Genomic DNA, 15,692 nt, shown 5'->3' with positions numbered 1-15,692 from the left:
ATTTACGTGTTATTTAATTGTATGCATTCTTATGTAATTAGGTTATGTTCTGTATTTTATTTTGCTCTTAATTATTTATGTGTGTCTGTTATATAAATCTATTTTACTAGCCAATTTTATAATAAAGAAATTAGCAGTTTTGGCTTGATTAGGCGCCTTTATACCTGCTTTCGTATTACAACTGTGCACTAATGAATTTATCATTCTAAATACACAGTGAACTCTCTCGTATGGTAAAGAAAGATCTAACATCCTTTGAACCCTAAAATTGATGGCGTGTGTCAGGTAAAAAAGGCTTATCATTTATTTAATACGCTATTTCTGATAACGATAAATACCTGTTGTGCTGCCAAATGAAGTGGAGTAAATCCAGCCTTTGATTCTGCATTTGTCAACGCTCCGTATTCCAGGAGAGTTGCCGCCGTTTCCATTTGGTTCTTACGAGCCGCTATATGCAGTGGGGTATGCCCGTTCTTTGCCACGGCCTGCAAAGTTATAAACATTTTTAATATCTTAAAAAATAGGCAAAATTGCTACCACTTGTAAAACTTTAATTGATTACTTACAACTTAAATAAAACTTAGTTTTGACCGAATTGGATAAAGTATGTTATATAGATACAATTTTTATAATAACGACTAGATAATATCGCTGTATTACCGCGTCACAAGTGTTACAATATATATTAATAAAAAATAAAGCAACGAATCACAAAAGACACTTAGAAATATGTATCGTATTATCAATAGTTCAATTATGTTTCGCGTAATCCCTAGATGCTACGTCAGCGCTACGGATATGAAGAGTAACTACGAGTTTATTGAAATTGCGTAAAAGAAACGTATCAGTGCTGTAGAGTATTGGCGCTGGTTTGTTTTCTAATTCGCCTTTAAAACAATCGAATCACACAGTTCATGTGCCCTTAGTTAATTATACTTGGTTAATAAATATACCTTGGCGTCCGCTCCCTTCTCCAGAAGTGTATTAGCAACAGCCTGCTGGTCATACTGAGCTGCGATGTGTAGAGGGGTCATGCCATTCTTGCCGGCCTGATCTGGTGATGCTCCGTTTGCCAATAAGAGATTGGCCACCTAAAAGGACATCAATAGATTAAATTTGATACTTTGTAGGTCAATATTGCATGAGAGTTGTTAACGCATCCAACAAAAATAACTGTAGTCACAATCTCGTCTTGAGCAACGTTAAATATATCACACAGTTCGTTATAAAATATACCCAAAGTGCACTTATAACTATTAAGCAACAATATTTTCTATTTGTATTAATCGGGCTATATTTGTAAGAGAATAAATTTTTTCGTAGTTATAATTAGTGTATTTATATAAATGGAGTAGATTAATGCTATTAAACTATGCTTTGAAGGAGGTACGCTTACACAAAAAGTATACCTGCTTCATTTTTTGTGATTATACTGACATTATGTCAATCTACAAGATAAAAAATCATGAAAAATAATAATAAATTAAAATCTCACTAGTGAATACACTAAAGATAAATAAACAATGGTTCGATAGCTTCCTTTACTAGATTGTTTGATTATTGTTCTAGAGAACATGTTTTAAAAACTAGGAATATATTTCTTCTTATTCACCTTCAGATTTCCATATTTGGCAGCCAAGTGAAGAGCCGTAAACCCTTTTTTAGTGGTAGCAGTTAATGGTGCATTATGTTCGATTAACGCCGCGGCAACCTAAAATTGTATAATAAATTTAAAGTTAAGATATACATAGTTGTACAAATTTTCAAAGCATAATTAATTGAACTTTTTAATAGTGATCATTACTATTCAATAGTCACTAAAATATTGTACATATTGTTAGAAACTAATATTTTTATTTTATATAGCAAATAATTTCATAAGACGATGTTCAAAACTAATTTACTCTAATTTTTCTCGATAAGTGAACGTAATTCTTTGAAAAAAAAAGTATCTTTAAACCGAATCATAAACATAAGCAACAGATATTTTGAATTTGGAACAAAATTTGACATACATCATGGTTATGTTGTTTAGCAGCGATGTGAAGTGCGTTATAATGGTCTGCAGTCATTGCCCGGACGTCAGCACCATGTTGCAACAATAACACAGCAATGTCAACATTTCCCAGTCGAGACGCGATATGGAGTGGCGTTTGACGCTCGCGGGCTTTCGCCTCTACGGCAGCTCCATTGCGAAGGAGAATTCGTATTATATCCGTCTGTAAAAAGGAAAATGATAAGATATAATATACTGTGAATATATAATTAATATTATTCATTAGAATTAGTGTCAAGCTAATAAAAATGTAATTGATATAATAATAATCGCAAGACAACTGTGTAATTTTATTAAAGTAAATCGTTGTAGTAGAATTATAATTTAAAGAAAAACACTTTTTTAACGGATTATAGTTATGTATTTGTATTTAAACTTTTAATTATTTGTACATAATTTTAAATTTAAACCAAAAATTTAAACAATCCGCGAAAATGGAGGACACCGTGAGCAATTTCTGCAAAAACCCTACATCTTTTAGTCGATACCAACTCCGGGGAAATAAATACAGATAACACAACATTTTCTGCAGCTGTAATACTTTTTGACATTTAACACCTTTGTCTTCAGTCACCGTGACCACGCACGCTGTAAAGCACGCGAAACGTCGGTTTAAATTTAAAATTATGTACAAATAATTATAAGTTTAAATACAAATACATAACTATAATCCGTTAAAAAAGTGTTTTTCTTTAAATGTGTAAAAGTTATGTAAATAAAAGACAATACTAGAATTATAATTGCCTATGAAAATCATAAAAGGCATTTCAAACATTTCAAAGATTTTGACCTGATTAGCTCTAGCAGCGAGATGTAAGGGTGTTTCTCCTCTAACAGTGGGTACATCGGGGTTGGCTTCATGCTGCAGTAAGTATATTACGATGTTCATGCATCCCATGAAAGATGCGACATGAAGAGGTGTCAGGCCGGATTCGGTGGTAGCTTGGATGCCTAAACATAAAATTAAAAAAAAATCAATAGCGCTACATCCTTTTTAGGTCTAGGAATAATATTTCTGTATATGTTTCATAATCATTTGTTTATCTAATAGACAAGTAGGGGATCAGCCTTATGTGCCTGACACAAGCCCTCGACTTTTTGGGTTTTAGGCCAGCTGGTTTCCTCACGAAGATTTCCTTCACCGTTCGAACGAATGTTAAGTGTGTGTAGTGTGCACTACTTCAGTTAAAGCGCATATATAAATAATATTTTAATTCGTATTTATTAATTTAATTCATCTGTATTAATAATTATTATATATTAGAAATTATGTAAAGTTATTTTCTACATAGAACGATACTTACTTGCACCATATTTTAGAAGAAGTTCGACTACTTTGATCCTGTTTTTCTTACAGGCAATGTGAAGAGGTGTAAAGCCGTTGAGGGCTCGTGCGTTGGCATCGGCATTACTGTCAAGAAACATTAATATAGTATCATAAGGTAATTGACATAAGGTTGATACATTTAATAGAATCTTTTTAATTCTGCTAGTATATATATATATATAATTATAATTGTACTAGGAAACTTGGAATAGTTGAATTAGCAAAAACAGTAGTTTGCCATGACTCCAAGAGGCAAGAACATAATATGCACAATTCATACAAAACCATACAGTAATTTTTGTAGCATATATTCGTGTAATTTTTATTTGAAATAATCTCTGAAACTTCTGAACTAATATTGAAAATTGTTTTAGCATGTGACTGTTGTTTGGATCAATCAATCAAAAATATAAATCAAATCAAATCAAAATTCATTTATTCAGTCCAGATGCGACCTAAGGCATGCTTATGAATGTCAAAAACGTTTACAAAATTCGCGAAAGAGCAAAACAACGCCATCCGTTCGCAAGACTACCAGGAGGTCTTGTTCTGAGAAGAACGGGCAAGAAACTCAGCAAGTTTTATCCTCCCTTTACATACAATAATTCAAAAGAAAATGTCATAAACCACAACGTCATTTAAGTTACATAAGTAAAAATAAAATACAATCTGTTCTGTGATTTACCACATTCACCATTACATTACATTCCATTACATTCACAACACTTCCAAGAGAACAAAGCAAATTATAACAATTTAATTAGACCTATTGCCAAGCGTTTTTATCTTCTAGGTAGTCATTAACTGTGTAGTAACCTTTACACATTAAGGTTTTTTTAATATGTGTTTTGAATCTGTTGAGAGGCAGTTCCAATATTTCACTAGGAATCATGTTATAGCAGCGTACACTTAGGCCTATAAATTAATTGTTTATTTTCTGCAACCTGTAAAACGGCTGGAAAAGTTTTCCCTTATTTCTTGTATTCCTATTGTGAATGTCACTGTTCTTTAAAAGAGAACTAATATTACTACGCACAAAAACGATACAGTTGTAGATATATATACGGTTAGAATAACTTTATTTCTCATAGGAATAAAAAAAATATTCGCTTACTGAGAAAAAAACATTACAAGAGACTAAATAATTATTACTAGAACGCACAGAAGGTACCTATTCAAAAATTCAAAAACAAATACAGTAACAAAAATGCAGGTAGACACAACAGACTCGAAACAAAAACATAGGTTTAGGATTGGACTTATTACTAGATGTGGCATTGATGGCATAGCCTGATATAACAGGTTTATATTAATTACTTTTTATATTTATACATTATATTATATGTATTATATTACGCTATACTATATTATATATATATTTAATAAGACTATTTTATTTTTAGTTTATTGTTCTATTTAGATATTTTAGGTAAATACATTTATATGATTTATATGGGTTCATAAAATATTTTATGTACCTATTGGGTTTTATTTGTTTTTGTCTAATAGAAGTAATTAATAATTAATATTTAAACTTTAGCGGTGCAAATCTAATCGAAATGGGGTGTATTGCTTTATTTATATCTACATATATTTAATCACTTATTTGTATGTATTAACTGTGTGTGCTTTTAGTAGCTTTTTGAACCGGGCATAACTTTGTTCTCCTTTTATAACCGATGGTAACTTATTATAAATTGAAACACCCTCAAACTCCAGATTTCTTTTTCCATAGTTAGTTCTAGGAGGGCGCGTCACCAAGTAACTAGCGCGTCTTAAGTTAATCTTTCGTGTGCCTTATATATATATATATATATATATATATATATATAAGGCCACTATCCCGAAAACCATACGGGTTCTGCTGAATCTATAGTCCTGTAAGCCCTTTCAAGGCTCAAAACTCACCGGTCCAACAACAATTTAGCTACTTTAGCGTGTCCACAGTGTGCGGCGACGTGTAGCGCTGTCAGGTAATCCACGGTGACGTCATCAACTGGGGCCCTGCGACCCAAGAGGACGCGAGCGGCTTCTGAGTGGTCACCTTGAGCGGCCATGTGGAGTGGTGCTAGACCATTCTGGAGAGATAAAAACGTATAGAAAAAAATGATCGATATTAATAATAATACGATGCACATGTCGGGCCATTCACATAATATTTTTTAATTAGAAAAAGTATTTATTACATAAGTTAGTATTAGTTTTCGCGATGAAAATATCTCTATTTCTTGATTCATATATAATTCCATATATATGAATCAAAATATTATATATGAAGCCCGATAAAGATACCTTGCTTTTACTGGTAATAGGTGCTCCTCTATCCAACAAGGCTTCCACCACTCTCTCGTGACCAGAACGCGCAGCACAGTGCAAAGGTGTAAGTCCGTCTCTAGTGCGAGCTTCCACGTTGGCCCCATTATCACATAAGAGAGACACCATGTTGTCTTTTCCTGTAGAAAAGGTTTTATATTTCATTGCATTGAACTTTAATTTTATTTTGTGTTATTGTAGTATTAATTAAATTTAATGGTAGTTTTAAAAACTAAACTGTGCTACGATGAATATTAACCTTCGTGAGTTACAATGACGTGTAATCAATTTAGGTCATACAGCTGATTAGGTAATTATTACTCATATGTTTCTTAAGTCTGTGTAGCCTTTACCTGGTCAAAATGCATTCAACTATGTATTTTCGAAATAATGTATTGTTTTAATAAGAAAACTATCCAAAAATGTCTCGACTTAAAACACGCATATCTATAGGCTTGTTTTTTTCTACCTTTACACCATTATCTATAGTACCATGTAATAAACACACATTTTCTGAAATATAATTCTAAACTCATTCATTCATACCCCACTTAGCAGCGACATGCAAAGGACAGATGTTATGCTTAGCAGCACAATTCACATCGGCTCCTTTAGCCAGAAGTAGACGGGCGACTGCCTCGTTTCCATAGTGAGCTGCGATGTGCAGAGGTGTGAAACCGGATTTTGACGTTACGTCTGGATTGTGTTCATTCTGAAAGTAATAATTTATTATTTCTACTGCGAATAAATACGTGTTTCAACTATTACTATAAGGCAAGTGGTACAAGGACACCTGGCCGCAGACGGCCGTCTTGTAAGCCGAAATTGTTCAGAATCGCGGCATCAAAAACTAAATCAAGTAGCCATGATGATCGCCCTCTCTTAATCAATTTACCGATAGTTTTGGATATGACGTTCAATTGAGTTGAATAAAATTTTAGTATAAAAAGCATTGTTTTATTTATTCTTTTATTTCTTTACCTCTAGTAGTAAATTTGCTGCCTTGACGTCGTCTTTCTTGGCAGCAATATGAAGCGCAGGAAGGCGGACCCTGCCTCTAGTATCAGCCTCCAAGAGAACGGCTACTACCTTCTCGTGGCCTTGTTGCATCGCAACAGCCAGGGGAGTAAAGCCATCCTGCGATAAAAGTGTTTTTTATTTACTTTTTTGCTTTGAATACTAGGCAGATTCAAAATGGTATGTTTTTAAATACAAAAAACTGATAAATTGTGATAAAAAATAATTGTTCAAATTATTAAAATATATATTCAATATAAGTGATCGCGATATATTTAACAAGTAGCCGTACATTTAATTAATTAAAAAACCTTCCTTTATTGAATTATTATTTTTATTACCTCCGTAGCTAGACTTTGGTTAGCTCCATTGGAAAGTAGAAATTTGACAACACCATCGTGGTTTTCCTGTGCTGCCATGTAGAGAGGAGTGAAACCATTCTGCGACTGGATGTTGACCTGCAAGAACAATGAGCTTTAAAGAAAGCAATATATTACGTTGGCGTTTTATACTTTTTAATCTCACGAAATAGTGATATCTATGCATTCATTTCACGAGGACAATATAATCAAACATAACAGTTTAAGATTCAATAAATATGGAAACGATAAAGTGCCATTCGGTGACACTAACTGTCATTTTCATACAAATTTAGTATTTGACTATTTCGACATACACTACTATTAAGGCATCTTGTCAAAGCCTCATGTTCTATTTAAATAAAGTTTGCATAAAAAAATACTTTTAAATCTGTAATGCTATGCATATAATTTTCCGTGGTGCATGGTCAGTGTTTTAAAACATTTTTTTAAAAGAAAAAGTAGCCTTACTTTTTCTTTCCTTAGTTCTATAATACAATAGCATAAGTATATAAGTGTGCTTGAATGTATGGGATTTTTTTTTAAATAGTGTCATTTCTTATAAGGTAATATAAAAACACTTCACCTGAGCTCCATTCTGCACAAGTAGTCGTACGACTGCTTCTTGTCCAGCCAGTGATGCGATGTGCAGGGCTGTGTTGCCCTTCTTGGTGGCTGCATCTATCGACGCCCCACGCTGCAGCAACTCCTTGACTACCTCCACATGTCCGTCTTTAGACGCAAGATGAATTGCATTCAGGCCGTTCTGAAGTAAAACCCCTTATTAGTGTACGTTCATTTTGTGGTGCCACAGACGCTAGGTATATAATTAAATATAGTATAACAAGGTGAAACTCTTGGGCCGTGGGGTTCGGGTGCATACGCACTAATCAAAGATTTAACTTGGTGCTTCGTATATAGTACCGGTGACCTAGAGCTGGTGATTTCTAACCTCAAAGAAAAAGTATCGCAATACAGGGTCAATAAATGCTGCCAGTATTAATGGTACACTGCCACAGAGGTCATACTTTTTTTAATTTTCTATTCATGAATTTATTTATTACTATGTAGGATAGGTATCACAGTTTAATTTGAAAAAGTATTATATGTTAATTCTACGGTTGTTAAGACATACATACAACATACATAGTAAGGTTTTTATTCAGAATTAATCACAAAAGAGGTTTAGACACCAAGGAACTTCAGACATAAACAAGTACATATATATAGGCACGTACTATGTAAATAGAGCGGAGAAAAGTTCGCACATAAAAAATACAATTTTGACTCGACTCGCGCGCACACACACGGAGAATAATATTTCAGCTTAGAAAATTAGTGAGACTTGTCGCAACGCTAATTCCAAACCTTGACGTGCCCCATAGTATGAACAATAATGAAGATTATTAAGCGTGACTTACATAACACTCAGTAGTAAAAAGGTTAATTATAATATTAGCTGACTCAATTCCTAGAAATGTGGAAGGAACACGCGATTTCATCACGAACATAATCCGGTGTGTTTATTTTACTATGTGGCATTCGGTACGGTATGGTACGTCTTTTGATACGATTTATTAGTCTAGACTGTAATAATGTTAGATAGGATTAGACATAATGAAAAGATATGGTATGATCTCGAGATTAGTTTATCAATATTGACTAACACTATATTAAAAGACTAACACGCCAAATGACTGTAAAATGAGGAAACTGTTAACTTGGGATATACCAGAAGCACTTTATCTTGTTGCTGATTGTCTTTGAATCTCCGGCAGAGGCTCTAGTGGTGAGCGCAAATTTTAACCCAAGTGGCGATTAATCTAAGGTCCTGGCGATTTATAACTATTCGGGTGGTACGTACAGAATACTAATTTATTTTTTATGCCTTAAAATAAAGGCCTTATAAAATGTGTGTGTATTTTTGTACACGCGTTAGAAGTTATACTTCTTTGGCGAAACAAGATATAAATCTTTTCAATTTATTTATTCTACGTTTATAACGACACTAGCATTAAAATTTAACACATTGAAAGTTTTATTATAACGCATTAACTATCTTATTTGACGTTTTTTTATGACGGTGTGTATAACATCAATAACTTGAAACAGATGCGGAACTGTGTGCCTATGCACCATCAGAAGAAGAAAAATAGATTTTATATAAGAATTCACTTATAGAAAGACTACTACTTATAGAGAGACCACATACATTGAATGTAGTTCAACATTTCCATTCCACAGACTCCTAACCAGTCCATGAGTTGATGTTCAAATACTATAATTTGAAATGTCACTTACAGCGTTGCTAACGTTGATGTCAACCCCTTGCTCCAGCAGACTGATGATCTTGTCAATTTGACCTGCGCGCGCGGCGCGAAGGAATGCTGTGCTGGCGTCCGCCTGTTGAGAAGGTTTTGTTTAGTAAAATAAATTACAGGAACATAAATTCTTCTAAGAATAATTTTACTAAAAAAAGTGAAAGCTGAAACTTCGTTTTACATAATGTTGTGTTTGCGAGGAATCTGGATCACAAATTGTCTACACAATGTTGATTGATAATTTATGATGTTTTAGTTGTGAAGCTATTTTGATAAGTCGAATGGACAATACGATGCCATATATATAAATCATCTAAGACAAATGTACTAATGATCTAATATGTTTTACCTCGTTTTTTTTATTTTTTTATTTTAAATCAATTGTTTTGATTCGAACGTTGAAACTATGTAAATTAAAAGAAGAACAAAGCTTCCCTCTCACAGGTCTCGAACATATTGCTAAACAAATAAAGATTTTTTTTAAATATAGAAGTGTCTATTATTTTAAATACACAATAATTTTTTTTCAAATAAATATCACAATTAAAATTCACTTCCAAAGGTAAAAGGTTAACCTATGTATGATTTACGGTAAAACAATAATTGTTTCGCATTGGTAAATTTTTCCATACAAAAAATAATCAATATAACAGACTAAATGATATTTATTGAGACTGATAAATTATTTATTATTATAGGACTTCATACAAAAAATCTTTATATCGTAGAGAACCAAAAAAGAAAATAGTTCGCAAGAAAATTATAGTAAAAGCATTCGTAGCAAACTACTGTAAAAAGATTCAACGAACTGCAGCAATCAGTACAATAATTACGACGTCACCCCATAGGGCTTTGTTTAACCCCGGTAGGGTTACACACTTGAGCTCACACATAATATCAGTGGTTTCTTTAAGCTCTCGACTTCTTGCTATTGGAAAATAGGACTTCATTATTTATATAAAACTGTTTTTTAATTTTCTTTAGGTGCCCATTTTTTGCAGCCTGGAATTGTTTATGTATAATTTAATGCTGCTACAACTAAAAACTTTTTCCTTTTTGTAAAGTTATAGTTATATAGTTGTCCTTGAGCGATGTAGTCTCTAGAGTCTAAACGATATCGTATTACGTCATCTTTGTCACTACTAATTTCATTAGATTCAGCAAAAGATAAAAATTTATTTTGTGTTAACAATTAATACTACAATTTGGAGCTATTGTATAAATTCATTTAGATATCACTTCTTAATTCTGTAATTCATTCGGACCTCGGTATGTTCTATATAATATATGAAACAAATTCTGTTGCAAAATAAAAAAAAACGATACGCGATTTGATATGGCTTAAGTAAATTTGTTAACCCCATGGTATCGGACACTTATTGACTTTTACTAGACTCACTAGACTACTTATTATCTAGATTTGGCTATAATATTCTACCTTTAATTTAAATAAAAGTGTTACTGCTACAAAAAGTTGTCCCAAATTTGCGTCAATATTTATACCACGAGGGTGTTTCACCCCAAGCCAGAAATAATTGCTCACGTGCCCAGACACAATCCTACTTAGTCATGCATATGACGTCATTACATAAGTTGGAAACTAAATCTTTGATCTAAAACAAGATGCAAACCGACCGTCAAGTGTTTTTTTAACTGAAAAGGTTATGTTTCCGTGGTTGTTATTTATATTTGTTAAGTTATACAATGATTGTCGTGCCCTTAGCACGAAGTATACGATAGTTTCATCTAGTATTCGTATCGATCAACAACGATAATTTTTGATTTCTACATGTCCGAATCATTCGAATTAATTATATTAGATGTATGTATGGCCCATTTGGAACGTTAGCCACAACTGCATCCAATACCATCCCCCAAATATCTTCACTCTTACTTCCATCCACTGCTACGCCCGTATCTCATAAGGCAGCGTGTTTTTAAAAAAAAAAAAAACACTCGCTACGAAATAACTTATAAGTTTGCAACCGTATTCCAACCAAATGTGATTCGTTGGTTCGGGTTGGGATGTTGCGTGTGGCAGAGGATGAAACAAAGTAGAATAAATGCCTACAGAGTGGACAAGTACCAACATATATGGTGATTTTTGTGAAAATGGATAAAGCGAGAGATATGTCAGGACCGTAAGTGGAGTTTAAGGTGCCGACATCTTTGAGAAAATGGCGTAATAATAAATAAGTCAATGTGATTAGAATTATGTCGGCGACGTGTGGAATTGAAGTTAAAATAAATGCTAATTAATTAGTGATTTAATTATGGTTCAGTTTCAAGACGTCTCTGGTATAAATGCATCGAAGCTTCGGTCTAAGCAGATAAAAAGCTTGGTACCGCTAACCATAGTAAGTAAAGCGCTACTGGCTAATGTTAGCTTTATATAGCCGTCAGCACATCTGTAGCATAGTGAATTGAAATCTTAATATACTAAATTGTGTCCTCAAAGTTTTTTTTTATCCTATATGGAAATTTTATTTCAGGGGGTGTATTAATAGACAAATTGTTTTTATTTGAAGAATAAATGCATTAATTTCCTCACCCCATTTTATTTTATAGCTTTTTGCTTGACTGACGAGTTACGATGACTATTCGAAAAGACCCTTTTTGATATTTGTGTAATGTATATGTGGAACTTGATAGCTTAGGCTTTTATATAACCTAGTATCTAGGCTACGTAAATATGTGAATATAACAGAAAATATTTTATGTATTTATTCAAGTTTTTTTTAAATAAAAATCTGGCCTACGCAAAATTAGTATACACTATGGATTAAAAAAAAGTAGTATAAAATATTAAATATAAAAAAGAAATCAAGGTTAGTTACTAAATTTGTGGCAAGCAATGCACGAATTTGCTCAGTTGCTTTCATCCACAATTTTTCATTCAATATCTCCAGTTTTCTGGTCTATACAAATAGTACTGTAATGAAGGTAAACTAGGTAATATATAAGCTTTTAATAAGGCGACGCCGGTAAATGCTGGCATACACATGCGTAGTTTTAAGGTTAATAGATAATTCGTCAAAATTATCAACTATTTACATACATAGGGACACTATAGTGATAAAAACAAAACACTCTATAATATAGTTTATTTTAATAAATTTAAAATAAAAAAATCCTTCATAATCAATACATATATCCGAAACATAAATGGTTTATGCATAAAGAACTTTACTAATATTAAATGTGTGTTAATGTTGTATATCATAAAATTAGTAAGATGATTAAGATGAGAGGACATTTTGTGAGACATGAAAGTTTATAACATTGTAATTAATCACCCGTATTCTATAACGCTATATTTCAAGAGGTGTCAAATCCTTTTTCTATTTTAACTTTGATTTATTTGTGTGTACTCAGGTTTCTCATTAGACTAGAAAATCCTAAACAAAACCCTAATAAGCTTACGTTTTAATTCAAAGTGCGTGTAAAATAATAAACAAATCGATCGCTGTACTCTTATCTATACAATCAAATCTTTCCAAATATCGAACCCCAATTCTACCCCAAAGTAGACATTCCAACCCCAAACCTATGACGTATAAGAACAACCTATTGATAACAAATAGGGCGACAATAGATGGCCCTCTGTGTCCTCAGCAAATGGGTCGGGACCCTGACGATATTTATAGAAGAATGCATTGATGTTGCACAGATTTCTGAATACAATATTTTCCATAGAAATATCAATGTTTTTGAATTAAACTGATTCGCCCAGTAACTTTCGGAAAATGCAATAAAAGGATTATTTAGCTCAATGAAAGTTACAGCAAATATTCTATTATATCTTTTTGTACTAATAAATTTCATTGTACACCCCACAAAACTACGCAGTACTATTTTTCATATACGTACCGCAAGTAACCTGTGTTCTTATTTATATCTGTATTCAAGACGCTTTAGACCAAATTACTTTGAGCGTGGCATGTTTTAAAACTGTTGGTTTATTTTCGCTACGAGAGCTTTCGAGAGTAGTGTTAGACCCGCAAAGTCGATAGCGTGTGTTAGGCATAGAAGGCTGATCACCTACTTTTCCATTAGGTTGATAAATGATCATGGAACAGCTACTGAAATAAGGTCCGGACCTAAAAGGGTTGTAGTACTGATTATTATTTTTTTGGTTTCGCAACTGCTTCACTTATCTGTAATTCATATACTATACGAAGCAATATTTTTATGCTAATATTATGAAGGTACTAATTAATTTAACAATATGTTGATTTATTTTTATTTTTTTTAATAAATCTACATATTGCTTATTTATTTAATTGGCTTTACACATTATTCAGAAATAGTCATTATATATAAATTGTACCATTATTTACTAATTAAGATCATAAAACTGTTTCGATGTCTTACGTACTTCATGGCAAGCTTGGGCCCTTTGATCCATATTGGTTTTTATATTAGTCCATTGCAATCTGTCCAACACAATGTACCCACTATTCAAATATTTTCATTAAAAACTATTGTAGCGTCAATGCATTGAACGGAGATATGAAAAACCACTTCAATTGTGTGTTTGTTACATTCATTCATGGGGTTTCAACATTGAAATATTTTTATAATCATTCGTTACATAATTCTTCACTAAGAACAAAAATTAAATAGAAACTTAAAACAATATTCTTGGATTGCTTTAATGCAGTACATATTTTGAGACTGAAAGATATTTAGTTTATACGGCTAGTAAATTTGGCTTTGAGAAACGTGTTTAGTAACTTTACTCGTTCATACAATGACCGTAACCTCACCTTCAAATATTTATTATTATTTCTTTATATTAGGATTTATTTTACATTCATTAATTAAGTTTATTATTTTTAAATTAAGATAAAATTTGAGGTTCCATCATATGCGACGATGTGTAGAGAGGAGCGGAGATTACTTCGAAAAAGAATAAAAGTACTTTCATTTTTCTATATTAAGCCGTTTTTCATTTTCTAAAAATGTTCAGTGCTACCTGCGTTTGAACTGCTTCAAGCTATCTACAAGTCAATTTGCATTACTTCGAAGCACATAAATGGCTTCTGATTACGTATCAACGAACTAAGACCTCAATAAAAGCAAAGCATAACTATTCCTTTGTTCAGTAATTATACAGTGCACTTCTCATAATGCGTCTGCGGCTTTGAAACCATTCACAAAGCGTCTGGTATTCTAGCAGACAAACTGAGCTTTGTTTTCATATTGTCGAGCTTAAAGGCTAATGCCCCAGACAGAAGCTAATATGAAGAATGAATTTTTATGATTTATTGACTGGATTGAATGGTACTCCAAAGAAAATAATTTATTAAATTAAAATGGTTATGGTTAATTTAAAAAGGTTTGCGAACGGGCTTACGAGTAATAAGTATTATAGAATTCTTAAAAATCTCTAAATATGTAATATATTTATTTATTTCAAATTACATTATCTTTACAGCCTATGCCAATACGACTATGTGGAGAAACATATAATAATGTACATAAAAATTAGACACATAATTTACACAATATCGCTACTGTAAATTCACTCTGCGAACATATAAATATGTCGATAGTAGCGGAGACAGCATTTAGTAAGCGCAACGTCCTGGATAACGGGGATCTGTGCAACAGACTAGTTCTTGCCTTTGGTATCACAAATTACCTTCGCTTTATAAAAAGAGAGAGATATAAATGATAAGCTAATTTGGAAAATATAACAATATAAATAAATATCTTTGGAAAACTGCGAGTAAGAGACGTGGAAGTGGTCAATTAATTAACTAACATAAAAATCCTAGGACCCATGCGCCCTTATCCTTTTCTTACATTTTTATAGGAATAATATTCAACCTGGAAACAGATTATATCGTGGTCCATTAATTATCTCTTATTCAAAATTAATAATTATGTTTCTGTTTACAAATTCCGTAACTTAGGTATGAAATTTCAAATTATTAATGGTTTACTGAAACGGTATAAATCGTTGAAAGCTTTTATTATCTTCTTAATTTCATATGTGAAATCATTAATTTTGTTAGAATACCGGAGCTTCTATTAGCCGGTTAGTTTCGAACCCTATAAAATTGTCCCATGTGTTTGAACCTTACATGAAACAGTAATTATGCACCCCTTTCTGATAAGAGTTAACTGCACGCGATGCAGTTCTGATAATACTTGATTGATCGGGATGAAAAAATCATATTTTAAAACTAGATATTTCTTTTATATCATTTTACTTTATTAACTATGTTAGCATTTTATTCTTTTTTGCCAAAGTATTTAACATTATAAGTACCTCATTTATACTTATAAAC

General features: G+C 32.4%; 1 protein-coding gene across 6 annotated transcripts in view; it reads right to left on the bottom strand.

Moving 5' to 3' along the window:
- LOC110998977 (ankyrin-3-like) overlaps positions 1 to 15,692 on the bottom strand; it is a 58,433-nt gene that overhangs the window by 36,418 nt on the left and 6,323 nt on the right. For all 6 annotated transcript variants that reach the window (XM_045630845.1, XM_045630846.1, XM_045630849.1 and 3 more), the window contains exons 2-14: positions 9,374 to 9,475; positions 7,659 to 7,838; positions 7,055 to 7,171; positions 6,678 to 6,833; positions 6,243 to 6,408; positions 5,676 to 5,836; positions 5,292 to 5,461; positions 3,361 to 3,467; positions 2,847 to 3,007; positions 2,016 to 2,219; positions 1,613 to 1,711; positions 954 to 1,091; positions 339 to 485 (exon numbers count right to left, since the gene is read on the bottom strand). In XM_045630845.1, the coding sequence (XP_045486801.1) occupies positions 339 to 485; positions 954 to 1,091; positions 1,613 to 1,711; positions 2,016 to 2,219; positions 2,847 to 3,007; positions 3,361 to 3,467; positions 5,292 to 5,461; positions 5,676 to 5,836; positions 6,243 to 6,408; positions 6,678 to 6,833; positions 7,055 to 7,171; positions 7,659 to 7,838; positions 9,374 to 9,475 (1,908 nt within the window). The remainder of the gene's footprint in view (positions 1 to 338; positions 486 to 953; positions 1,092 to 1,612; positions 1,712 to 2,015; positions 2,220 to 2,846; positions 3,008 to 3,360; positions 3,468 to 5,291; positions 5,462 to 5,675; positions 5,837 to 6,242; positions 6,409 to 6,677; positions 6,834 to 7,054; positions 7,172 to 7,658; positions 7,839 to 9,373; positions 9,476 to 15,692) is intronic.

This window comes from Pieris rapae, chromosome 13 (assembly GCF_905147795.1).
Source record: "Pieris rapae chromosome 13, ilPieRapa1.1, whole genome shotgun sequence".
Classification (NCBI taxonomy): Eukaryota; Metazoa; Arthropoda; class Insecta; order Lepidoptera; family Pieridae; genus Pieris; species Pieris rapae.
The sequence above is the reverse complement of the archived record's forward strand: the minus strand, read 5'-3'. Positions and strand labels throughout refer to the sequence as shown.